General features: G+C 47.5%; 2 protein-coding genes across 2 annotated transcripts in view; both read right to left on the bottom strand.

Annotated features, from left to right (window-relative positions):
* Positions 1-2,089: 2,089 nt before the first annotated feature.
* On the bottom strand, positions 2,090-3,180 carry LOC137905379 (serotonin N-acetyltransferase-like). The gene is made up of 3 exons (XM_068749613.1): positions 3,027-3,180; positions 2,567-2,721; positions 2,090-2,492 (listed from the first exon to the last, which is right to left on the bottom strand). Exons 1-3 carry the CDS (start codon positions 3,178-3,180, stop codon positions 2,124-2,126), a joined length of 678 nt encoding a protein of 225 aa, XP_068605714.1. The 3' UTR covers positions 2,090-2,123.
* Positions 3,181-6,107: 2,927 nt separating this feature from the next.
* The window catches only part of LOC137905159 (myosin-10), a 28,934-nt gene continuing 13,392 nt past the window's right edge, over positions 6,108-21,649 (bottom strand). Inside the window, exons 4-40 of the mRNA XM_068749365.1 lie at positions 20,528-20,639; positions 19,176-19,268; positions 18,893-18,956; positions 18,330-18,428; positions 17,782-17,925; positions 17,542-17,637; positions 17,167-17,285; positions 16,907-17,059; positions 16,629-16,802; positions 16,351-16,524; positions 15,091-15,205; positions 13,876-14,069; positions 13,592-13,713; positions 13,354-13,423; positions 13,039-13,199; positions 12,695-12,803; positions 12,420-12,551; positions 12,136-12,342; positions 11,919-12,056; positions 11,647-11,770; positions 11,213-11,384; positions 10,321-10,533; positions 10,091-10,235; positions 9,775-9,981; positions 9,501-9,605; positions 9,261-9,413; positions 8,927-9,175; positions 8,590-8,802; positions 8,288-8,500; positions 8,040-8,201; positions 7,828-7,956; positions 7,639-7,727; positions 7,357-7,480; positions 7,014-7,222; positions 6,814-6,922; positions 6,408-6,580; positions 6,108-6,261 (exon numbers count right to left, since the gene is read on the bottom strand). Coding sequence (XP_068605466.1) covers positions 6,108-6,261; positions 6,408-6,580; positions 6,814-6,922; positions 7,014-7,222; positions 7,357-7,480; positions 7,639-7,727; positions 7,828-7,956; positions 8,040-8,201; positions 8,288-8,500; positions 8,590-8,802; positions 8,927-9,175; positions 9,261-9,413; positions 9,501-9,605; positions 9,775-9,981; positions 10,091-10,235; positions 10,321-10,533; positions 11,213-11,384; positions 11,647-11,770; positions 11,919-12,056; positions 12,136-12,342; positions 12,420-12,551; positions 12,695-12,803; positions 13,039-13,199; positions 13,354-13,423; positions 13,592-13,713; positions 13,876-14,069; positions 15,091-15,205; positions 16,351-16,524; positions 16,629-16,802; positions 16,907-17,059; positions 17,167-17,285; positions 17,542-17,637; positions 17,782-17,925; positions 18,330-18,428; positions 18,893-18,956; positions 19,176-19,268; positions 20,528-20,639 — 5,419 coding nt within the window. The remainder of the gene's footprint in view (positions 6,262-6,407; positions 6,581-6,813; positions 6,923-7,013; positions 7,223-7,356; positions 7,481-7,638; positions 7,728-7,827; positions 7,957-8,039; positions 8,202-8,287; positions 8,501-8,589; positions 8,803-8,926; positions 9,176-9,260; positions 9,414-9,500; positions 9,606-9,774; positions 9,982-10,090; positions 10,236-10,320; positions 10,534-11,212; positions 11,385-11,646; positions 11,771-11,918; positions 12,057-12,135; positions 12,343-12,419; positions 12,552-12,694; positions 12,804-13,038; positions 13,200-13,353; positions 13,424-13,591; positions 13,714-13,875; positions 14,070-15,090; positions 15,206-16,350; positions 16,525-16,628; positions 16,803-16,906; positions 17,060-17,166; positions 17,286-17,541; positions 17,638-17,781; positions 17,926-18,329; positions 18,429-18,892; positions 18,957-19,175; positions 19,269-20,527; positions 20,640-21,649) is intronic.

Raw genomic sequence — 21,649 nt, forward strand, 5'->3', positions numbered from 1 at the left:
ATGGATTAAGGCAAGATTAGACATGACTCATACATAAGTGCGTCATGTGATCTGGTAATGAGGCCGTACAGAACATGGATGAGGCATGTGTCCACTAAAAGACCGCTGACAAATTTATATTAATATATAAAGAAAGTTTCACATAGAAACTCAAACTCAAAACGCTCAACATGCATTATTCATTCACTCCAATCTTGGTTTTTGTGAAACTACTCCTGTAGCCACAGCTGCCCTGGGTTAGACTGACAGGAGCTTGTCTTGCCCAAGGACACAACTACAGTGTACAGGGAATCGAACCGCCAACCTCTCGATCATAGGACGACCCGCTCAACCACCTGCGTCACCATCGCACAAACATGTCTCTTAAGTCCCTTTTTCCTGGCAAGAATTAAAAGAAGACATTCAGTGACGTTTCCTAAAGACCACAGGTTACAGTAAATGCTGTTGCCGTGGGAACAGGTAGCCTCTCTGCTGGGATGTCTGCCTGTCAGATTAACCTGGTGACTGGAAGGACTTTGTGGGATTACTGCACATGAGCCTGTCTGGAGGCTGAAGCGGGAAGTGTGTGTGTTAAAATGAATTCTGGTGCCCAAATTCCTCTAATCTATAACTTGTACTTTAACCTCCTGAGCCCGAGCCCGCCAGTTAGCATGTCCTCTGTAATGGAAAAATGTCCACAACAGAGGACCTGCTAACTGGCTGGGTCTCAGGAGGATAAGCTTCATTTAACAGTGGACTCCGTCTTTAGCCTGCTCACTATGTGCTGACGCTGATTAGAGACCTGGATCATTTCTGAGGTGACAACTAAGCGTCAAGTCTGTCCTTCAGAGGAGCACGTTAGTGGATTAGACATGAGTCCTGGATTACAGCGCCATCGAATACAGGACTCTATGAACTTACATTAACAGCTAATGAACAGTCGACAATGCAGTCCACCTGAGTGTCACCTCCGGTGGGACAGCTGCAGGGACAAGGGGAGGACCAGATGCACTTAATGCACCCGAACATCCAGGAGAGTGCAGACCACTACTTAAATACCGCTGCCGTCTCACAGCAAGTAGGTCGCAGGTTCAAATCTGATTTGGAGCGTTTCCGTGTGAAGTTTGCATGTCGTTTGCAATTAGCTAACCAATTAACAAGTACACCTGCTGTAAGTAGGGACATTGGCTCTGCAGAGTGATGAGTGGATACCATTCTAAATCCTTCCACGATTACAACAGCTAAAGTCCTCGAACAGAACTGGAGGAGCTAAAGCCTGGACACTGACGTCAGTCCACAGATGAGCCGCAGGCAGGACAGGAACATCACATCAAGGTGAGACTGTCCACGCAGCGGATCCTGCTGGTACGTCAGAACAGGAACTTTGTGCTGCTGCCTGAACACATGGATGTGGACAGAAATTTACAGTGTCCCCATTTCAGTCTCCACACACACTTTAATGTATTATAATACGCTTATTAATTCATCAACTGTACATGTCATGATAATGAGAGAATAGACCAACGTCCAGAGCTTTAATATATGGAGTTTAATAGCAGAAATATAGATATACCTGATGTCTACAGGGTCGATTTAAAATATTAGCATCTCAAAAGCACAAAAGTTACAAGAAACGTCATAACACCCACCTACAAATATTCCTGCATCGTTTTATGGGAACACGAAAGACAAAGCAGAAAATTAAAATTTAACCAAAATCTTATTACAAATGCAAACTTATTTGAAAATCAGACCTTGGTGAAATCTATGGATAGTATATCTGGCATGAATGGGCGACAATCATTTAAAGAAAAATAAGGCACAGAATCGTAAGCAAGAGACAAAGAGTTTGCAGCAGCTTAAAAACTAAACTAAAATCCAGAAGGTTGCTAAGCAAGAATCTGTCCTAACGCCATCAAAGTCAACAGTAGATAAACATGACTACCATGTGGGTGACAAGAGTCTAACAAAGTGAACTTGATCTCATAGAATACATCGCAGTAAAGTAGATTCTTGCTTTCTTGTGTCCAAAAGCCAAATTTGACCATTGTGGAGGAAAAGAGTCCAACAAAACAGAGCGACCGCTAGAAAACCGGAAACCCCGACGCGTCCTACAAACTGGAAACGACCAGGCGTCTCATCCGTCACGCGTCAGCACGTTTATCAGTCTGCAGCAGCGGCAGAGTCAAGGGATGCTCGGGGAAACGGGTCGCCTCGCTGTTGCGTCGCATGTAAGCGTGGCCGCTGATCGGGTACCACATCTCTGTGAAGGTCAGGCCGGCCACAGCGATGGCACAGCGCCCCAGAACCTTGAAGCCCGACTTGCGATAGAACGGAACGAGGAAGTCTTCGCACATCAGCACAGCCCGGCGCACGTTGGGAAGGCAGCGGAGGTACTGCAGGTATCGCCACATCAGGATGGGACCTTTGCCCTGCTGCCTGAAGGTGCGATGGACGGCGAGGACGTGGATGTGGACAGTGGAGCCGCGCGGCTTGTGGACAGTCAGTGCGTCCTGAGGCAAAGTGAACGGAGAACTTGGTCACCATCGCGCATGCGTTCAGGTTAGAGAAGTGCCGGATGCCTCACTGTTGTGAGCCGCTCCCGGTCCCACAGAGACCCGATGATAAAAGCCACCAGGCGGCCCTCCTCAAACCAACCCATGGAGAACTCCGGGCACAGCGTCAGGAAATGACGCACCTCATCCAGGTGGAGGGGACAATCACCCGACGCCGAGATAAAGGCTGAGAGAGGGAGGGAGGGCGAGAGAGGGGATGGGAACGGCTGTGCGTAAAAGTGGGACGGCACTTATTCTACTTCAGCGTTACGCGCAGGGAACCAAATAACGTCGAATATAAATGAACTGAAGCGAAACAGTCGCTTTAAAAAATGGAAAATAAAAATACCACCCGATCCTTGAATGATCCGTTTACGCCACGCTGGTTTTTACGCATGCGCGCTTTTCTTTTGACGCAACAAAACCTTCCGAGCAGATGAAATCCTTCAGCAAGGATTCTCTGCGCGGATGATAAACAGAGATAACACTTACCTTCGCGCTCTATTTCGAAGACGCTGATGGCGTCTTGCGCGTTGAGCGGGCGGACCTCGCTCGCCGGGAGCGTGTGTCTCCTCTGCATACCGGGGGACACGGAAGGTGGCCGCTGCATCGGCTTGATGAACGGCTGCGCGCCGGCGACGGACATCCTGTGCGTTTCGGCTCTCTCCCGCTGAAACGCCTCAGTCGCGCAGGATAACGTCTGTCGGGACCTGGAAGACAAGAGGACGCGGCGTCTCCGTATTTATAGGACCGTGATTCACCGGCTTATTCGCCGTTGAATACACGATAACGGATGAAGGTCACAAAAGGTGTCGGACCATTAAAATAAAGTGTAAACATCTCCTGGGAAAAAAAACCCGAAGAACATCTGAGCCGCAAAAATACGCACAACTTTACGCACATTCTAAAAGTCAAGTTTCACTGATTAAAGTGCCGCAAAATTGCTTTACGTTAGAATTGACTTATTTTTTTCTAATCCTGGTCTGCTTCTTCAACACCGTAACAAGTCTCCGGCGTCTCTTACCGGAGGACGGCGAGGTGTCAGCGCGCCTCTTCTGCCTCCGTGCCACCGCAGACAGTCGCTCTTCATCATGAAGTGATTATTACTTTGAGTCACGTGACGTAGGATTATAGATGATGCTTCCATACAGGTGTGGCAGATCTACACTAATATTTAATGACAACGCCACCTTTCATCTAAAGATCCATTTAGATGAAGACTGACGTTAGGCTTTCCCGAAGCACAGGTCAGCCCGGCGTTATCAACATCTAAAAGACTTTATTTAATCAAACGTAAGATTTGTTCCATAAAAATTCATTTCATTTAAAACATTTCATAATCTTTATAGTCAACATTTAAGCACACACAAATTAACACTTTAAACGAAGTTACACAAACAGGTACGGAGGTCACTGCCAAATAAAGAAAAACCCCAAAAGGGAAACAAAAGAGCACGCAGCTAATTCTCACCAGAGCTGACGCTCCCTCCAACCGGACAGCGAAATGAAAACGAGAAAAAAAGCGCACATTAACCTGCCCCATCAGGGGCTAATGCCCCACAGGTGCGTAATATCACACCTGCTCCAATCATCCCCACCGAAGAAGGCGTCTTCTTATTTAACCTTTACCAGGTAAGTCAATTGAGAATTAATTCTCTTATTCAATAACGACCTGGACCTAAGTTGCGTGTTTTTGGTGTCGGGAGGAACCCGGAGAACCCAGAGAGAACCCGCGCAGACATAGAAAAACCCCAAGTTGGATTTGAACCTGCGACCTTCTTGCTGTGAGGCAACAGTGCTGACCACTGTGCCACCGGACTATAGTTCGGGCTTTAATTTAACAGTAATTCCACTTCACCTTTGCTTACAGCCCATGCTCCTGTGTAATCAAACCGGTCACATGTTTGTGTCAGACTGCCCCCCCACCTAAAAACACTCGTCACCATTCATCTCACCTGCTGTGCACGAGAGTCCAGGTTGTGTCTCCTTCAGTCTTCGTCTGCAGCCCGTCTCTGCTGCTGATTCAAACAAAATGTGATTCTATCAAGTCTAAAGGGAGTTGTGGAGGTGAAATAAAGCACAATGTGATTTGGCTCCTTAGACTTTAATGTATTATAAAGCTCCTATTAACGCACACTGTACACGTCACGATGATGTGCAATTACAGAGCATCTTGAAATATGGAGTTTGTACTGTATACAATAGCATATAAATATAGATGTCTATTGCGTTGTTTTAAAATCTTAACTCAAAAGTAAAAAAAAAGTTATCAATAAGAAAAAGTCATCGCACCCACCTACGAAGAATCCTGCACAGTTTCACGTATCCAATCACGATGGTCACACAAAAGAAGTAGCAGAACGTACAAACCAAATCAGCTTCTCCACTGAGAATCTTACGACATGCGCACATTTCTATTTGATCAAAGTATCTCCGTGAGCCGAGGCATGGCTCGATATAACGAACGGTATTATGTGGCATAAACGGGTTTGAGAGCAGAAGGCACAGAAGAAAGCAAGAGCGCATGCGTGACTGCCGATTTCCTCGCTCGGACCATAGTTACAAGTCAGCACTGACCTACTGTCAAAATGTTGGAGGAACCAGGACGTCGTGCGGCGCTGAGGCAGCAAGGCGCCTTTACAGTCACACTCTGAGCAGGCAAACAATCCTCGGACAGGATTGGAGAAAACGCTATTGAGCTCCAGTTAAACTAAGACGACTAAACTGATTAATATGAAGGACATACTTTATAAGGTAGATGGATGAAAGGGTCTGTTTGCTTCAAATACTGCAATGCTATCATGTTAGCATTTGGAAGCATGTTAGATGGGTCCAGTGGGGGGGATGACGATCATCCAGACGTGTGCGCTCGCTGGATTGTGCATGAATGGAAGAGGGGGGGGCTCTTTGTGCTTGTGCAGTCCCTGTGCATTTTGTACTTGAAGGAAAGCACGTCTCCCTGTGACGCAGCTTTGCTCTCGTTCAGGTTATTGAAGCAGTCTGTACTCGTGCATGCTGCCGTTCAACAGCTCTGCAGCTTGACTTGAGGAGGGGTAAGGCCAGTGCAGTGCTTCTTTCAGCCTTGGGGGGGCGTAAATAGAGCGTTGGACATCCAACTGCTGGTGTCTGCTAAGGTTCAGCGGTAAGGTCATGCTGCTTGGAGAGACAGGGGAAAGTTGAGGGTTCGTATTCAACCTGGGAGGATCTACGCATCGTTTTTGTAGGGACTGAGAGGTAATACAGCCGAAACCAGAAGTTTACGCACGCGATATAAAAACACACATATGCGTCCCCCCCCCCCCTCACATATCTGGGCTTAGCATAGTGATCTTGGTGCATGTAGACTTCTGAATTAGAATCTTTTTTTCAAAAACATTCCTGTTCTCATTATTCTGGTATTTATCAAATAGAAATAATTTGGTAAATTGTAACCGACTTAAACAGGAAAAGTTTATTCTGATTTTACGTCGGACAGTGAGAAATAAAGCACGTGTGTGTTCTTAATGGCGTACGTAAACTTTTGGTTTCAACTGTACAGAGACGGGGGGGGGGGGGGGCAGATGAAGGCTTCCTCTACTCCGGCTGGGGCGCCGGTGTCTCGTTGGCATTGTTGTCAGTGGTCTTGTTTTCCAGCTCCTCATCGGAGAGCAGGTCCACGGAAGTTCCCTCCACCTGAAGTTGACGTCTGCCCGGGCGGCTGGAGGGGAAGCTAATGGGGCCCCCACGCCTGCAGGGGGGGGGGGGGGGAGAGGAGTGGAGATACTTGATCAATCAATCAGGAGTCTGCTCATTTAATTTCGGTGGTGACGTAACCATGGTAAACGTTCTACTGCGTTTTGCTCCATGCCGTGCTGCGAGCGGACGGCGGCGCACCTGAGGCGGTTCTTCAGCGTGTGGACCTCGCGGCTCAGACCCTCGCTGGCCTCGGTGGCGTCGTCCAGCTCCCTCTGGAGTTTCCTCCGCGAGGCGTTGGCCCTGGTGGCCTCCTCCTCGGCCTCCTCCAGCTGGCGCTTCAGCTGCTTCATGCGAGAGTTAGCCTTTTCCACCTGCACACGCGAGAAGCGTACCGTACTCAAACCCGTGTTTGGGTGCAGCATCCTGTGTGACCGTAAACCTGAGATAAGTTGGACGTTTATTTTCAAATCACTGGTTTCCACCAAGTGTGCAGGGAACCAGTTGGGACGGACCAGCGGCAGTGGGGAGTCGTCCTAAAGGACAACACACCTAATGTCCTTTAAAACCTGAGGGCGGAGCCTATTAATGTCATCGCCAAACGTACTTGCTCCTTAAATTGGTCGGCGTGTCGTCGCTCATCCTCCACCTGCATGCAGATTTCTTTCAGCTTCTTCTCAGTCCGTCTCACCATTTTGTTGGCTGCCGCTCGCTCCCTTCAGCAGAAAACACAAACGCGTTTCTTTTGTACCAGTTGGACATAATTGAGGTCATTTAATGTGGGAAAACAGAGTCTGGAATTCTCACTTTGCCTCCTGCTCCAGCTGCTCCTCCAGCTGTGCTGTCTTGGCCTCCAGGGCGGCGATGGAGGCCTTGAACCTGCTCTTCACAGAACCCTCCAGCTCGGCCAGTTTGGCCCGCAGCTCCTTGTTCTGACGCTCCAACTGCTGGCGAGCGTTCTCGCTCTTCTGGGCTGTGCTGCGCTCTGAACTCAACTCTGTAGTCAGCGTGTCCACCTGAGGAGGAAGAGGAGGAGAGAACTTCATCCCTCATCTGCGCAACTATAAAGACAGCCTTGCCCACAGGCAAGGTAAGAGTTAATGGCACTGTGAAAAGAGGAACGAATACTTTGATCCAGTACAACACAAACCTGCATGGAAGTCTTTCTGAAGCGGTCGTTGAGCAGCTCCATGTTTCCCTGCTCCTCCTCCAGTTCTTCCTCCAGCTGAGCGATGCGAGCTTCCAGCCTCCTCTTCTCGTCCATCAGAGCAGATCTAAAGCACAAAGACACACAGTTGACAATGTGACGGCATCCATCGCCTCCGTGTGTTGACCCAGACCCGGTTCCGGGTCTCGTACCATGTGTGTGTTTAACACACTTTCAACGGAGCATATGATGCAACAAGGCGCTGCACCAGATGCGTGGTCTTACTTTCCAGAGGTGCTGTTTGAGATTTCATCCTGCAGCTCATCCCGTTCCTGCTCCGCATGGCGCCGGCCTCTCTCAGATGCTGCCAGGTCCTGCAGGGGGAGGTCAAAGGTGAAATGCAGGGTACGAGCACTTCGCACTTCGCACGACATAACCGTGTAGCACGTCAGCCACGCAAACCCACTCCAGTACCTCGTGTAGCTGAACAATCTCAGCCTCCAGACTCTTCAGCTTCTTCTCGTTTTCCTTGGACACGGCGAAAATGTCATCTCTAGAAGCTCGGGCGTCTTCCAGCTCCCGCTGGTAATCCTTCATCTGGGCCTGAAGGAGGAAACGCATCGCTGAGAACGGGTTTCCGGCCGATGTCGGCGTGTCCGACTCGAACGGAAGCGTCCGACGCAGACCTGTAACTTGCGCAGGTGTTTGATGGCTTCGTCTCGAGCTTTGTTGGCTCCTTCTATGTGACCTTCTATGTCCTTCAGATCCATCTCCAGCTTCTTCTTTGCGGCTACAGCTAAACCTCTCTGCTTCCTTTCGTCCTCCAACTCCGCCTCCATTTCTCGCACCTGGGGGAGGCGGGGATATGCATGTAGCTTGCACGGTGGGACTAAACTGCTGCTGAAGCACCATGAGATGAGGTTCGGCTCCGCACCTGTTTGACCAGCGCTCTCTTCTTCTCATCATTCTGGTCGTCTCGGCCCTGAAGGTCTCTCTCATACTGGGCCTTCATGGCCTGCATGTTGACTTCCAGGCGCAGCTTGGCGTCTTCCGTTGCCTGCAGCTCGTCCTCCAGCTCCTCCAGCTGAGTCTTCATCTCCTCCAGCTGCTGATCCATAGAACGTTTGGACTTCTCCAGCTCGTGCACCTGTGGAGAGGTGATAAAGCAGACGGCTGGTCGGACTCCTGAGGTCATAAAGAGCCATGAATTAAAATGTCTTGACTCCCAACACTCACGTTCTTGCCCACATCGTCCTTGGAGCTCATCAGATCCTCCATTTCGGCACGGAGCTGCTTGTTGACCCTCTCCAGCTCCTCTTTGGCCTCCAGCACCTCGTCCAGCGCTCTGGTCATAGACAGAGCTTTGGTCTCCTTCTCCCTGGCCTCGGCTTCGGCTCGGTCTCGCTCTTCTGCGTAACGAGCAGAGATGCTTTTCTCTTCAGCCAGCATCTGCACAGGAAGAGGATTTCAGACTGCAGATCCACACAATTTAAAGAGCAGTGGTGATTTGTGAGTATTTAAAGACGTAGCTATATGACAAGAGAATATTCTTTTTCCCAGTAGTCATTCTCACCTGGTCAAATTTCTTCTGCTTCTTCTCCAGGCTGGAGACAATCTGTCTCTGGTGATCCAGGTCAACGGTTAGGTCATCCAGCTCCTGCTGCAAACGGGTCTTCGTCTTCTCCATCTTTTCGAAGCCGATGGTTTTCTCTTCGAGGCGCTGGCTAGCCAGTTCCAGGTCCTTCTGCAGCTTCTTCTTCGTCTCCTCCAGACCGTCTATTGTCCCAACATCATCTTCTAGCTTCTTCTTGCTGTCTGACAGCTACCGATGACAAAAAGCAGAGAACAAAATTCAATATAAACATGATCTAATCCTGATTTCCAACAACAAAGACTCCATGTCCGACCTGAGCCTGAAGCATCAACATCTGTTTCTCCAGATTTTTTCGCGTCTCCTCCTCCTCCTCCTGCTGCTCCTGAAGAGCATTCTTCTCCTCTTCCAGCTGCCGGTTCCGACTACTGAGGTTTAGTTTCTGACGCGTCTCCTCCTGAAGCAGCTCCTAAAAGACGAGGAATATTTTTCACGTTAGTTTGATGGAACACGTGCAGAGTGCGGATCCAGCAATGCCAGAGAGCCTCGAGTTAACCTGAGTGTCTTGCAGCTGACTTTCTAGTCCAGCTACGTCTTTGGCCATCTTGATACCCTTCCTCTCAGAGTCTTCCAAAATGGCCGACACGCTGTCCAACTCCGTCTGCACGACAAGAGTTAAAAGGTTATCAATAGAAGCAAAAGCAAGTACATAAACATTAACGGACTGGGGGAGGGGAAAAAAAAATGTTGTTTAAAATGTACACGTTTAAACTCTCTGATAACTTGGGGCGACGCGAACACGTTTAAACTTTCTGCGCCCCATCACTCGCCTGCAGCTTGTGTGCGCGGTCAGACAGCTCTCCCTTGGCCCGCTCTCCCTCCGTGGCCCTGGCCGTCAACTCTTGCAGCTGAGCCTCGAGTTTCTTCCTCTTGTGTTCAGACTCCGTCTTCGCTTGCTGTAGACCTTTGACCTCACCGGTCAGCTCCCTGTTGGCATTCTCCTGGCTCTGCTTGGCTTTCTCGAGGTTGGCTTTGAACTGAACATCGTGAGAAACCAAAGTTAATGCGGAGTTGCGGACAGACCGTACCAGACCTCCTGGTGTTGAGCCTGCGATATTAGACCATCAGTGAACCGAGGTGCGTTACCCTCTTGGCCTGTTCCAGCTGTTCAGACAGCTCTTCCAAAGCGCCGCCATGCCTCTGTCTCATCTCCTGGACCTGAGAGTCATGGTTTTTAGTCTCTTCATCAATTGTCCTCTTCAGCTCTGCGACTTCCTGCTCACGCTTGGTCCTACAGAGAACAACACCACAGTTATTAATATTTAGCTCGATGTCCCTCTGCCTTTGATAGAATAGCAAAAGCAGAGTAGGGGGACCTTAGCTCTTGCTGGGCGGCGGTTGTATCGAGCGTGTCCTCCAGTTCAGTCTTCAGGGCTTCAAGCTCTTCACTCAAGTCCCTTTTAAGTTTCTCAGCCTTGTTCCTGGCCAGCTTCTCTGTTTCGAGGTCTTCCTGCAGCTCGGACAGCTGGGCCTGCTGCTCCCTCACCTGTTTCAAAGCGTTGGTCCTCTGGCTAATCTCATCTTCATTCCTGTGAAACGTCAAGGCATACAATAGAAGTATAATTAAAAATTAGTGGCAATGTGGCAAACTAGAAAATTGGTTTGTGTATTTCTAATCTCCATAGATTAATATTCTATTCCTAGTATGAGGCAGTGTCTAAGCGCTGCACGGCCGGGCGCATCATCAGCCCCTCTCGATCGGGAAGATGGAGCATGATCCTGTCCAATGGGACCCAAAAGATCGTATGCTATCCGTAGTTAGGGTGAATTCAGAGGGAACTCTGGTGGATGACTCGGTGAATTTTGGACATAGTCTCCTTGATAAGGAGAAAATGGCTAATGGAACCATGTGGTAGCTGGTTCCTTTTTAAATGTATCTCAGGATGGAGGGATGTCAGTGGCTCTACAGTGATGTGATACTGGAAAAGTGTTTTTAATGTCTAAAACATTATTTGTTCACACCACACATTACGTTTTCATATGCGAGGCAGACAACACGGTGCTGTAATCATCACTGTTTCATAAATACTTTGAGCTGGATACTGTGAAGGACAATTAAAGACACGCAGATAACATGTCACATTGCAAACACATTCCGAGCCGGTGTGTCAGATGCATGATTACACAGCATGTCAGAGAGGAGGATGGTAACACCACCCCGAGCGGTGGTTTCCACGCTCTTCTAATAGTGGTGTCACTTTGCCCTACCTAGTCTGCATCATCTGCTGCTCGTCATCCTTCTTGCTCAGCTGACACTTCAGCTCCTCCATCTGGACCTGAAACTCGGATATTTGATCCTGGAAGTCAGATGTCTCCCCATCCAGTTTCCTCTTGGCCTTCTCCAGCTCCTGACGGGTCTTTTCCTCCTTCTTCAATCTCTCTAAATTAGAATAAGATGCAAGAATGTCACAATGCGATATGAATAAACTGCTAATGCATCTGCTGTTGAAACCAGATCGACACAACACTTAACACAATTGATCTGATTTCTGTTTTGTACAAATGACTTTATGGTTCAGAAGTTGTGTAAGATTAACTCCGGAGACAATTAATCACACAATGGTTAAACGAAACAACTTTTACTTGTAGGTTAACTGTAACTGTTCGACTACTCGACTCTGCATCCTGCGCTACTCATTTACCCTCCAGGTCGACCATCATCATCTCTTGCTTGTTCTTGACTTTGCCCAGGTTCTTGGCCTTCTCTTCCTCTTCAGCAAGCGACGAGGACATCTCACTGATTCGGTCTTCTATCAGCTTCTTTTCCTAAAGGGAGCAGAAGCAGACAGGGTTTCAGACACAACTCTTTGGCGAGAGAGCATCCATAAAACCAAGCGTCTCACTTTAATACCTCTAGCCATTCACTACCAGCAGCTTGAGCACCATCCTTCTGAGCCTTTTCTCTCTCTCTCACCTTAACTAGCTTTGAGTTCTGGTCTTCAAGTAGTAAAATGTCCTCTTCGTATTTCTTCATTTTTGCCTCAGCTGTCACTTTCTCCAGCTGCAGCTTCTGCCTGCCAGACTCTTCCTCATCCAGCTGTTCTTCCAGATCCTACAGACAACAGACATATGATTGTCGTTTATATCATCTAAAGTGGTAATAACAAGAAGTGTTGACATCAATGTTCCACCTGGATATGTGTCTGCATCTTCTTCTTGTCATTCTGCATGCTCTGGTTCCTCTCTTCTTCTTCCTCCAGCCTGGACTCCAGGTCATGGAGGATCTCCTCCAGCTCTTGCTTTTTGGAACCCAGGCGAGCTCTCATCTCCTCAGCCTCTGCAAACAGCTCGGTCTCTGCCTGCAGCTGTTCTGCTAGGATGTTCTTTTCCTCCATTAACTACACATAAATAAAATAATCAAGTCACCAAGTATCTATATTTTTGATCATGCTGCAGAGCATTGCTGCAACCTGACCTGCTGGTGCTTCCTCTCCATCTCGACCAGCTCTCCCTCCACCTTGGTCTGCTTCTCCTTTACTTTAACCAGCTCTTCATCTTTGGCCTGCATCTCCTCCTCCTGCCTGGTCACCTGCAGCAGAGGCTTAACCTGCAGATGAAATGCCAGTGGATGACCTCTACTCATTAATCCAACCTTTGTTTTTTAGAGGAGATTACTGACCTCTAGAGGCCAGAGATTGCATCAACAATCTCGGTAGCATTCAGCACAAGCATCGACACAAAAGCACACACCTTGGTGAAGAGTCTCCACCACTGCCAATGACGCAGCTTCAAGTACGCAGCGCAGTTCCTCTGGAGAACCTTCAGAGCACTGAGCTGATGCTGCTTCTTAGCGAAGGCCCTGAAACAAGAGAATAAAACTGATCAATGAATGTAAAAGTCTGCATTTTGTTATCAAACATGATGAGATGACTGTTTAAGGTGGGGAGTGACTGAATCGATAGCTCCTTTTACTTAGAGATCACTGGAGAGACTCCGTTGCAGTGTGTGTAGTACAACTGTGTAGTACAATAGTCTTGAACAGGGTCTGTAAAAGGTGCTTAGAACTCAGACAGCAGCGGTAGCCATTCCCTTACTTGCGTGCCAAATATCCCCGGCAGACGGCCTGGAAGTAAATGATGATGTCAGTAATCTTTAGGTCCCTCTCCTCCTCCAGGTGGGCCAAGACTCCAGCTCGGAAGAATATCTTGCTTTGGCCAATGCGGAACAGGTTTCCATCCAGCTCCAGGGCTTTAATCTACCACACACAGGAAGAGAGCGGATGACATGATGGCATTTAGTTCCTGTCATGCAACAGAAAATATAATGAAGACATTGTTATAAATGTGTGCTTTGTGAGCGTGAGACAACAAAGGAGATTATTCACTGCGAAGTAAGATCCAACGCCTTACCATTCTCTCACAGGCCTGCTTGCCATCCATGAAGCCCTTGGGAATGGCGTTAGGAGTGAGGATCTCGTACCTGGACATGGAGCAGGAAAGAGGAATTGCATTATGAAAGACACACAATCACTGGGCCAGTGTTGAATCCTACAAGCTGCAATAAGAAAGACAAAACAAAAAAATAGAGAGGAAGATGTGGGAGAGGCCACAGCCGCCGGTGACACGACCAAAAGGCTCTCTGAGTCACCTCTGTCTGAACTCCTGGAAGACGATGCGGTTGGGGAAGCCCTGTCTGCAGATGCGGATCCCCTCCAGCACACCGTTACACCTCAGCTGATCCAGAACCAAGTGAGGGTCCAGTTTGCCAGCCTGCAGAATGAGGGAGAGGAGAGGAGATGCAGCATGAAATCACTTTGCATGGATGGAGTTCTGTGTAAGTAAACTTGAAACTGAAGATCTCACATTTTAATTTGGATTTAATTCATCCTGTGACGACTTTAGCAGACTAACTGTGACCGTCTCCAAACTCACCCTCTTCTCGTGGTTGGGGATGATGCACCGGACGAAGTTGGGATTGGTGTTTCTGAGTGTGGCCATCAGCTTAGATAGCTGCTCCTTGTACAGCTGCCCCACGGTGCGGAACATGCCCTTCTTGGTCTTGTAAGCAGCACCAAATGCCGTCTCATTCATGCCTGCAACCTGGTCCAAGCCCACGATTCGGTCGACTGACGAAGAAAGAAAGAGAACTATATTAATGCAGGGCTGCAAAGGTAACTGATGTGGCTGTTGTGATGCTGGTTTTATGGATGAATGGAAAATTCAAAGTAAGGCAGCGGCCCCTTTATATGAATGTAGAAAAGAGAAAAGCCAACAAAATGTCCTTGAAGTCCTTCAGTGGAGCTTAAACCCAATACTATCTGGATATTTACTAGGTAATGTTAACCAAGGATAAAAGCGTCACGTTTAGTTGAGCAGGATTTGCTCTTTTCTGATGTGATACAGAATGAAGACAGACAATGAGCCTCCAGCAGCAAGTTCCATGTTTGAGGTAACGTACCGGGCTTGCAAACAGAGCTGGATTCCCTCAGCCAGTCGGTTGCTGAGCAAAACTTCACTTGCCAACGATTTCAAATGTACATTTTACATGAATTAATAATAACTTCATTGAATATTTCCTTTTTTGTTGAGCGGGAAGCCATGCAAAGCCAGATGGGAATTTCTACAGTGCAACCAGGACGCTACAGGAATCCATCGATCCCTGCAGCGCAGCGGATGAGGAGAAGCTGCTGGTACACAGTGCCACTATCGTTCACCTGGAGCTTCATGGAGCCCAGACACATTGTCATAGAAAGAGGCTCTCTGAAACGTCTGTATGTCTACAGCAACAGAGACATGGACAGAGGAAGAAGAAGACAGGAGGGTAAGAGAGGAAAACATGCAAACATGCATCCGTCATCCACACGCAAAAACATACATAAGCCTCGATTAGTTTCTAAAAAGAGAAAAGGAGACTGAAGAGTAAGTTTCACAACATGCATGTAACATTTAGCATTTGGTTCATCCGTAGAGGACCATGAACCTGTCCTAAATCTAATGACACGCTATCTAATACCTGAGTATAGTGCGTAATACTCTCCTGGATTGATAGCTAGCTGCAGGATTATTTATACAACACATTCGTTTATATCCATATCCCTTTCTTTGATGAGCTCCCATTAGGCAAAAGGGCAACGCTAATAAACTCACCGTCTTTCCAGAGTTCGGCCACAAACTTGTCGGTTGACTGGTGCAGCAGCGTGGCCACGTTGTCATTCAGGGGATCCATGTTCTTCATGAGCCATTCATCCGCTTTGTAGTCCACCTGAACAGAGACATTCCTACGCGTTACTTCAGGCAGACAGCAAAGAGCCAGACGTATTTCCTGCTCTTTCTTTAAATCCAGGTGCGCCTGTACGTGGAGCGTTGCTATTTACACAGCCCTGCTTGTACCGCTGAAGGACAGGTATGTAGCCGGTGGGCCTTCGCTGGTGAACCCTCTGCTCCGACTGTCAGGACTCTCATGCATGTCAGCAAATTATTATGCAGGCTGTGCATGTGTGTGTGTGTGTGTGTGTGTGTGTAACTGATGCAACGTTTTATGTTAATCAGACTGATTCATAGCAGACTGAGTCCCGTTTAAATCACACAGTGAAGGGGTGATAAATAGGTCTTTAAAATCACATTTACTCTTTGTCTGGCTGGCAGTGCCGACTGCTCTTGTTGGACCGTACTGTGTTGATGGAATCAGCCTTATGCGTGTTGAGAAAACGTATAACATGTGAAGAATGTTGGACCAGAGGAGAACATCAGCCCAAAACCTGAGATGAGGAATGTAAGGTCTCCAGATGGGTTTCATCAGAATCCTGGAAAAGCAAACGCACAGTGTTTGCACTTATTTTCAATCCGTCACGCCGGATTGATTTAATGAAGTTTAAATTTACTGCTGGTTCCATTTGTTTTTTCATGGTAAAGCTCTGGTTCAGGACTCGTGTTTAGATATTGTGTTCGTACAAACATGACTGAAAGAGGGGAAAAAAAAAAAGAACAGATGCCGGTAAATGGAATAAAACAATCCTTCTGCAGATGATATCAGCTTTCATGGTGTGCCCGTCAAGCATCCTCTCTGGAATGCAGAGGTGTGTAATTTTTCTTTGCAGCCCATCACACAAGGGAAAAGTTGAAAAGCTCTTATGCAACCACCAGGAAGCAAAGACCAAACAACACACCAACATGAACCAGATGTGGGTTTCCTACAGCTGCAGTAGGACAACTGGGCAATTGTTTTCAGGCACTGACCTGCTTCATGGTTCCTTTGGACAAATCTGTACCCCCCCCCCCCCCCCCCCAAAAGATGTTCAAATCAAGTTGTGGACAGATTAGCTGCATCACTACGTTTCTGTAGTATTTACGAGTCGTCTTCAAATAAGTAATAGAGCAGGAGACACTTTAATGGTTTGAAACCCATACCCGGCCTGCGTAGTGAATGATGCAGAAGTCAGCTTTGTCCTTGAGCTGACGTGGCTTCTGGAACTTGGTGTGTGTTCCCTGCTCCTGGAGCACCTTGTCTATAAAGGTTTTATCGGTGGCCTTGGGGAACCAGCACTCCTCGTCAAGCAGGGCGAGGATGCCCGGTGGGTTTGTCTGAGGAGGAAACGCAGTTTGTTTCACATGATCCCAAATAAAAGTATTTATCCAAATGCACGAGCGGACACGTATCGTCCTGCACACGGATGGAGAACACTGACCGGCCTCTCAATGAGGTCGATGCAGGGCTGCAGGTCCAGGCCGAAGTCGATGAAGCTCCACTCGATGCCCTCCCGCTGGTACTCCTCCTGCTCCAGGATGAACATGGTGTGGTTGAAGAGCTGCTGCAGCTTCTCGTTGGTGTAGTTGATGCACAGCTGCTCGAAGGAGTTCAGCTGAAAAGAAGCAGCAACGTGTTGGTTTATGGCGGCGCGCTTTCTTATCACCCGGAAAGTAACTTGCGTTTTGTTGTTGAAATTAAAACACCAACAATCCGCACCTCAAAGATCTCAAAGCCAGCGATGTCCAGGATGCCGATGAAAGAAGCCCCCTGGCGTTTGGTCCGATCCAGAGCCTTGTTGATGCGGTGCACCAACCAGCGGAAGAGACGCTCATAGGTCGCTTTGGCCAGGGCCTCAACAGCAAAGTCAGCCTGGGGGGGCGGGGGGGGGGGCAGAAGAGTCATCATTCTCACACTATGACATCAGACCAGACAGCTGAAGCAGGTTGGGTGTTTTCAACTGACAGATGGCGCATTACCTGTTCTTTGGTCTGAGCCTTCTGCACATAGTCGCGTCCCACTTTGATTCTCGGGGTAAGAATAGCTCTGGTGAATTCCATGACATTCATTCCAAGCAGGTGGCAGAGTTTCTGTGCCACTGGGACACAGGGAAGCAGACAGCAAGAAGCTTATTATTCACACCACCTACACATCGTGTGGCTTCAGCTTTGTGTTTTATACAGTCACACAGAATGTAGATTTTAGTTTGATGCCACGTTCACACATTGTTAAATCAGAAAGCATTCCACCAACACAGGATATATTCATCTAAACCTCAGCGGGTGCATTCTTATATAGAGATGCTAAATGGTTTTCTGCCGACTGACACAACTGTGTGAATGTTGGGTGTTTACCTGTGTTCTCGGGCATGGAGGCCTGATCGGTGTTTCGCTCTTTCTTAAAGACAATATTTCCAAACTGCAGCACTGCAGAAACCACTTTCAACATGCCTGGCGAGGATAAGGAAGCATTTCATTGATTGCCAGGGTTGAAAATAAAGTAATGGTGGAGATGGAATGTAATTGCAGAAAGACAAAGGAAAAATAAGGCTGCGTTATGTTTCAGGGCACATCTGGAAGTGCTGTACTACTCACAGACGATCTCATCATGGGAGAAACTCATAATGTGCATGGCATCCATTGTCTCCTGGAAATTATCCTTGTCTTGTTGGCCAGGGATGGGAATGTTTCCGTTTGATAGGAAGCGGTAGTTGTTAAAGCCTTCGAGGAGCAGGTCCGCTAGAAACAATAAGGAACAACAGTATTTATTGATCATCTTTGTCTAAATTCTGTTTGTAATGTGCATTAGTGCCATGCTGGGTATGGATTTTGGTGTTATTTTGTGCATCCAATCAGAAAGCATTTGCCCAGCCCTGCTCCTGACTCTACAGAAAGTGGATCAGTGAAGAAAATATCCTGCAGATTTTTGAATCCCGGCTTGAAATGTCTAAACGCGTGTTAAATCCTCAGGAATCAACGCATTAACACGCCAATTTAAAAGGTAAGCGAAAACGATTAGTTGGCCGGTGCTAATTAAAACCAGCTCTCTTTAGCTCTGTCGCTCGCCTGAAGCAAATAAGCACAATCAAGAAAGCTCCATTTTAATTTGCGCTAGCTGCTTGCAGCGGTCGCCAGGCACTTACTCCGGAGATGCTCTCCAGCCCCAGCCAGCAGGCGGTAGAAGATGTGGAAGGTCCTCTCATCTTTGGCCTGTCTAATGGCCCTCGACTTCTCCAGAAGGTCTGAAGAAAATGTTAAGTACTGCCCAGGTTATGACATCATGAAGGTCAGTAAGGAAAAACTGGTAAGTTGAAGAAAGTATGAGGGGAAAAAAACGTTTTGTAAAATCCCTGCAAAGGAAGAACAGGCCATTTTACCCACACAGACGGGAAAGGTTGGACAGGAAAGCACCGTTTCTGAAGTGTTTTCTGAAACGGTATCAATTATTTTCATAAAAATAAGTCCCAATAGAAATCATTGGGCATCAAATCTTGTGTTAGCCTAAAGAGTATCCATTTATTTCTTCACCAAGCACAAATAAACCCGAATAAAAATGGAGGACTAACAAAAATACATGGTTCTGGCTGTGCCTGAGAAATATGCAGAGTGGTATCCTTGAGGTCAGCGTAAGCTGGGGTGTCGTTCAAACCACCGAAACAATCCTCTGGTCTCCTGTTCCTGAAGCCTCTTCGGGTAATGAGGATACATGTTTCAATATTGGCCCCAACAATGTAGCCCGTGACATCAAAGTTGACTCTGATGAACTTCCCCTGCAGGAACATAAAAGCACGAGAAGAAAGATGCTGTCATTTCTGCAAACCATATAAATTAATACAATAATAACTCGACAGCATCAGTCCGCCTTATCATTCCACAAGTTCTATGAAGTGTGAGAGAAGAGCTTGGATAAATCTATTTTCACTCTGGTGAGCACATGTACAATCGATTACAGTCAGAGAACGGTGATTTAATGGGGACTGTAGACTCACAAAGCGAGATGAATTGTCGTTTTTCACCGTCTTGGCGTTGCCAAAGGATTCCAGAATGGGGTTGGCTTGCAGGAGTTGGCGTTCCAACTCGCCCTGTGGAGAAAGACGGGGGTAAGAGGGTCTCCTGGCACCATGTAACGAATCTTTTATCACTATTTAGCACATTTTTCTCCGTCTGCCAAGACATGCATAAGCTGGCGACGCAAAATCAGTTCATCTTAGGAAAAATGTGGTCAAGCTTATATTGGCCAAACCAATCTTTCAGACGGGCAGCACTTCATCACGGCTCTGCTGGATTTGCTCATGTCGACTGCAGGACAATGTAACTTTTGTCAGGGGAACGCGACATGTTCATGGACTAAGACTAACAAATAGTTTGACGGAACCGCGAAGGCCGTATCGTTTGGGTGTTTTGACACGTGCTCTGTAGTGAGTTGTTGCTTTGGGAAGATTGGAGAGAGCCCTCTTCCAGCCCAGGCATTCCTATGGTTGTGATGATATGCCTTATATATACACCCAAAGGCTGTACAACTACAACCGTAATGAAAGCCTCCTCTTAAATCTTGAGAACTTGGGTGGACTGTTGGTTGGGACATTCCCCACAGCCCACGAAACCTCCGGTTTCTCCACAAATGACACAATCTCTTCTACCCAGGGAGCTGGGAGCACAGAAATAGCTGCTACATCAGCTCAGATCAGCGTCTGGATCCGCATCTAACACACTCCTCTGGACCGCTGCTGTACTCCAGTCGGAATTGGCTGTTGAGAGAAACGTGAGATGATCTGCAGATCTACTACGATGCGTTGTTAGACAGAAAGCAAGACCAAGTAGGCCGAGAAAATTTAAATAGTCTGGCCATCAGCAGAGACAGGAGATCATGCCTTTCTAACAATATGAAAGTCTGGGTCTGGTCCTTCTCCACTTGTTTTGTTCACTGGGACAGATGCGTCTGATAAATCTTCTCAATTTGCTGCCGGCAATAAACAGAAATCCAGTGATAAAACAAAGTGTTTTAATATCGGCGACTGCTGCTTTAACGGCTGATTCTCTGAACTTCAATCATCATGTGAGGAGACCGAGCCAGCGCAAACAAAACGCCTCGTAAAAAGAGAAGCTCAGATTATTCCGTCAGCGTCATTATAGAAGCAGCTGAGGTTTACAGCGGGGGCATGCATGCACACACACAACAGTCACCACACACTCCGCTTGAGAAAGGTACACTTGCCTGCAGCTTGAATGCTTTGGGAGATTCGGGCTGTTTGTTATGGAAAGATAAATACAAGTGTTAAAACCTAATTACTAAAAAAATGATGGACTATCAGCAGAGAAGGGAGGAGCATGCAGGCAGCGCAGCGCTCACAGGAATGTTGTGGTCTTTGCGTCCTTTGTGCGAGGAGGCAACGTGGGCTAGGTACTGGATGACCTTCTTCGTGTTCTCCGTCTTGCCAGCGCCCGATTCGCCTCTGAAAAACAAACGTGATGGACAGCGTGCTGATTGCATGAAGGACAAATGCGAAAATGAACACACATTTTTTTTTTAAACTTATTTAACGATTTGTGCCTTCCTCATCACTTCAAATAATTTACAACAGTCGGCAATCATGAAGTCCAGTCCGTTCAAAGTTTCCAAGCTTTTCGGTCCGCCTCTAATGATAGCTGTGTTCAGGCATGACCGTCCCACAGCTGCCACGGTCAGGACCCAGTACCCACAAAAAACCAGGGCCAGCAAACTCACTGCATGCCGGTGGCTTTAGTCAAGCTGGCTATTAACTCTTCTGACAGAGAGCGCTGCACTGGAACTCAACAGGCGGTTCCTCGAGCCTCCAGGCAGCATTATAGTCAACACTGTTGAATACTCTGAGATTATTTTTTGCCCCCCAATAGTGATAATCAGAGGATATTTGTAATCTGTCAAATTGAGTTTATAAATCTGGGTCACAACCGCATCCCTTGAACCCAAATCATGTCTTTACGGTGATGAGCAGCTTCACTAAACTGATTAAACAACGAGGCGACGCAGAGGAGAAGGTTCCACTCTCAACAACGGGGGGGGTCATTTTTACAATTTGGGATGGATTATGCAACAGTTCATTGGTTACGACTACGGAAGCCAAACAGCACGGTACTTAATTACTCTATCAAAGCAGACGAAGGCAAGGCACCAAACCACGCTCATAGCTCCAGTAGTACTGGGTAGAACCGCTGCACAAGCCGGCGGCCGCAAAAAAATACATGAAACCAGTCTTTAAATAAAACAGGGAGATGATGGGAGTTGCCCAATTGACTCGGGATGAGAGAAACATAAAAGGAGATTGAGAAACGGTTATTTAACTTGAGACACAACCACTATATAATTAAAAAGTGACGGTCCATTCAATAACTCTCTAGATTTCATGTTTGTTTCTGCGTCCCCTTCATTTACATCCTGCAGGTAAGCAATTCAAGAGCAAGAATTACCTCCACCACTGCCTTT

This window comes from Brachionichthys hirsutus, chromosome 16 (assembly GCF_040956055.1).
Source record: "Brachionichthys hirsutus isolate HB-005 chromosome 16, CSIRO-AGI_Bhir_v1, whole genome shotgun sequence".
Taxonomy (NCBI): Eukaryota; Metazoa; Chordata; class Actinopteri; order Lophiiformes; family Brachionichthyidae; genus Brachionichthys; species Brachionichthys hirsutus.

What these genes read in the sequence shown, in the direction of transcription:
- LOC137905379 (XM_068749613.1), bottom strand. Translation starts at nt 3,180, where the DNA reads ATGTCCGTCGCCGGCGCGCAGCCGTTCATCAAGCCGATGCAGCGGCCA. An exon ending in CTTCGAAATAGAGCGCGAAG is followed by an intron (nt 2,722 to 3,026) that starts GTAAGTGTTATC and finishes TCCCTCTCTCAG; the next exon opens with CCTTTATCTCGGCGTCGGGT. An exon ending in ACCGGGAGCGGCTCACAACA is followed by an intron (nt 2,493 to 2,566) that starts GTGAGGCATCCG and finishes ACTTTGCCTCAG; the next exon opens with GACGCACTGACTGTCCACAA.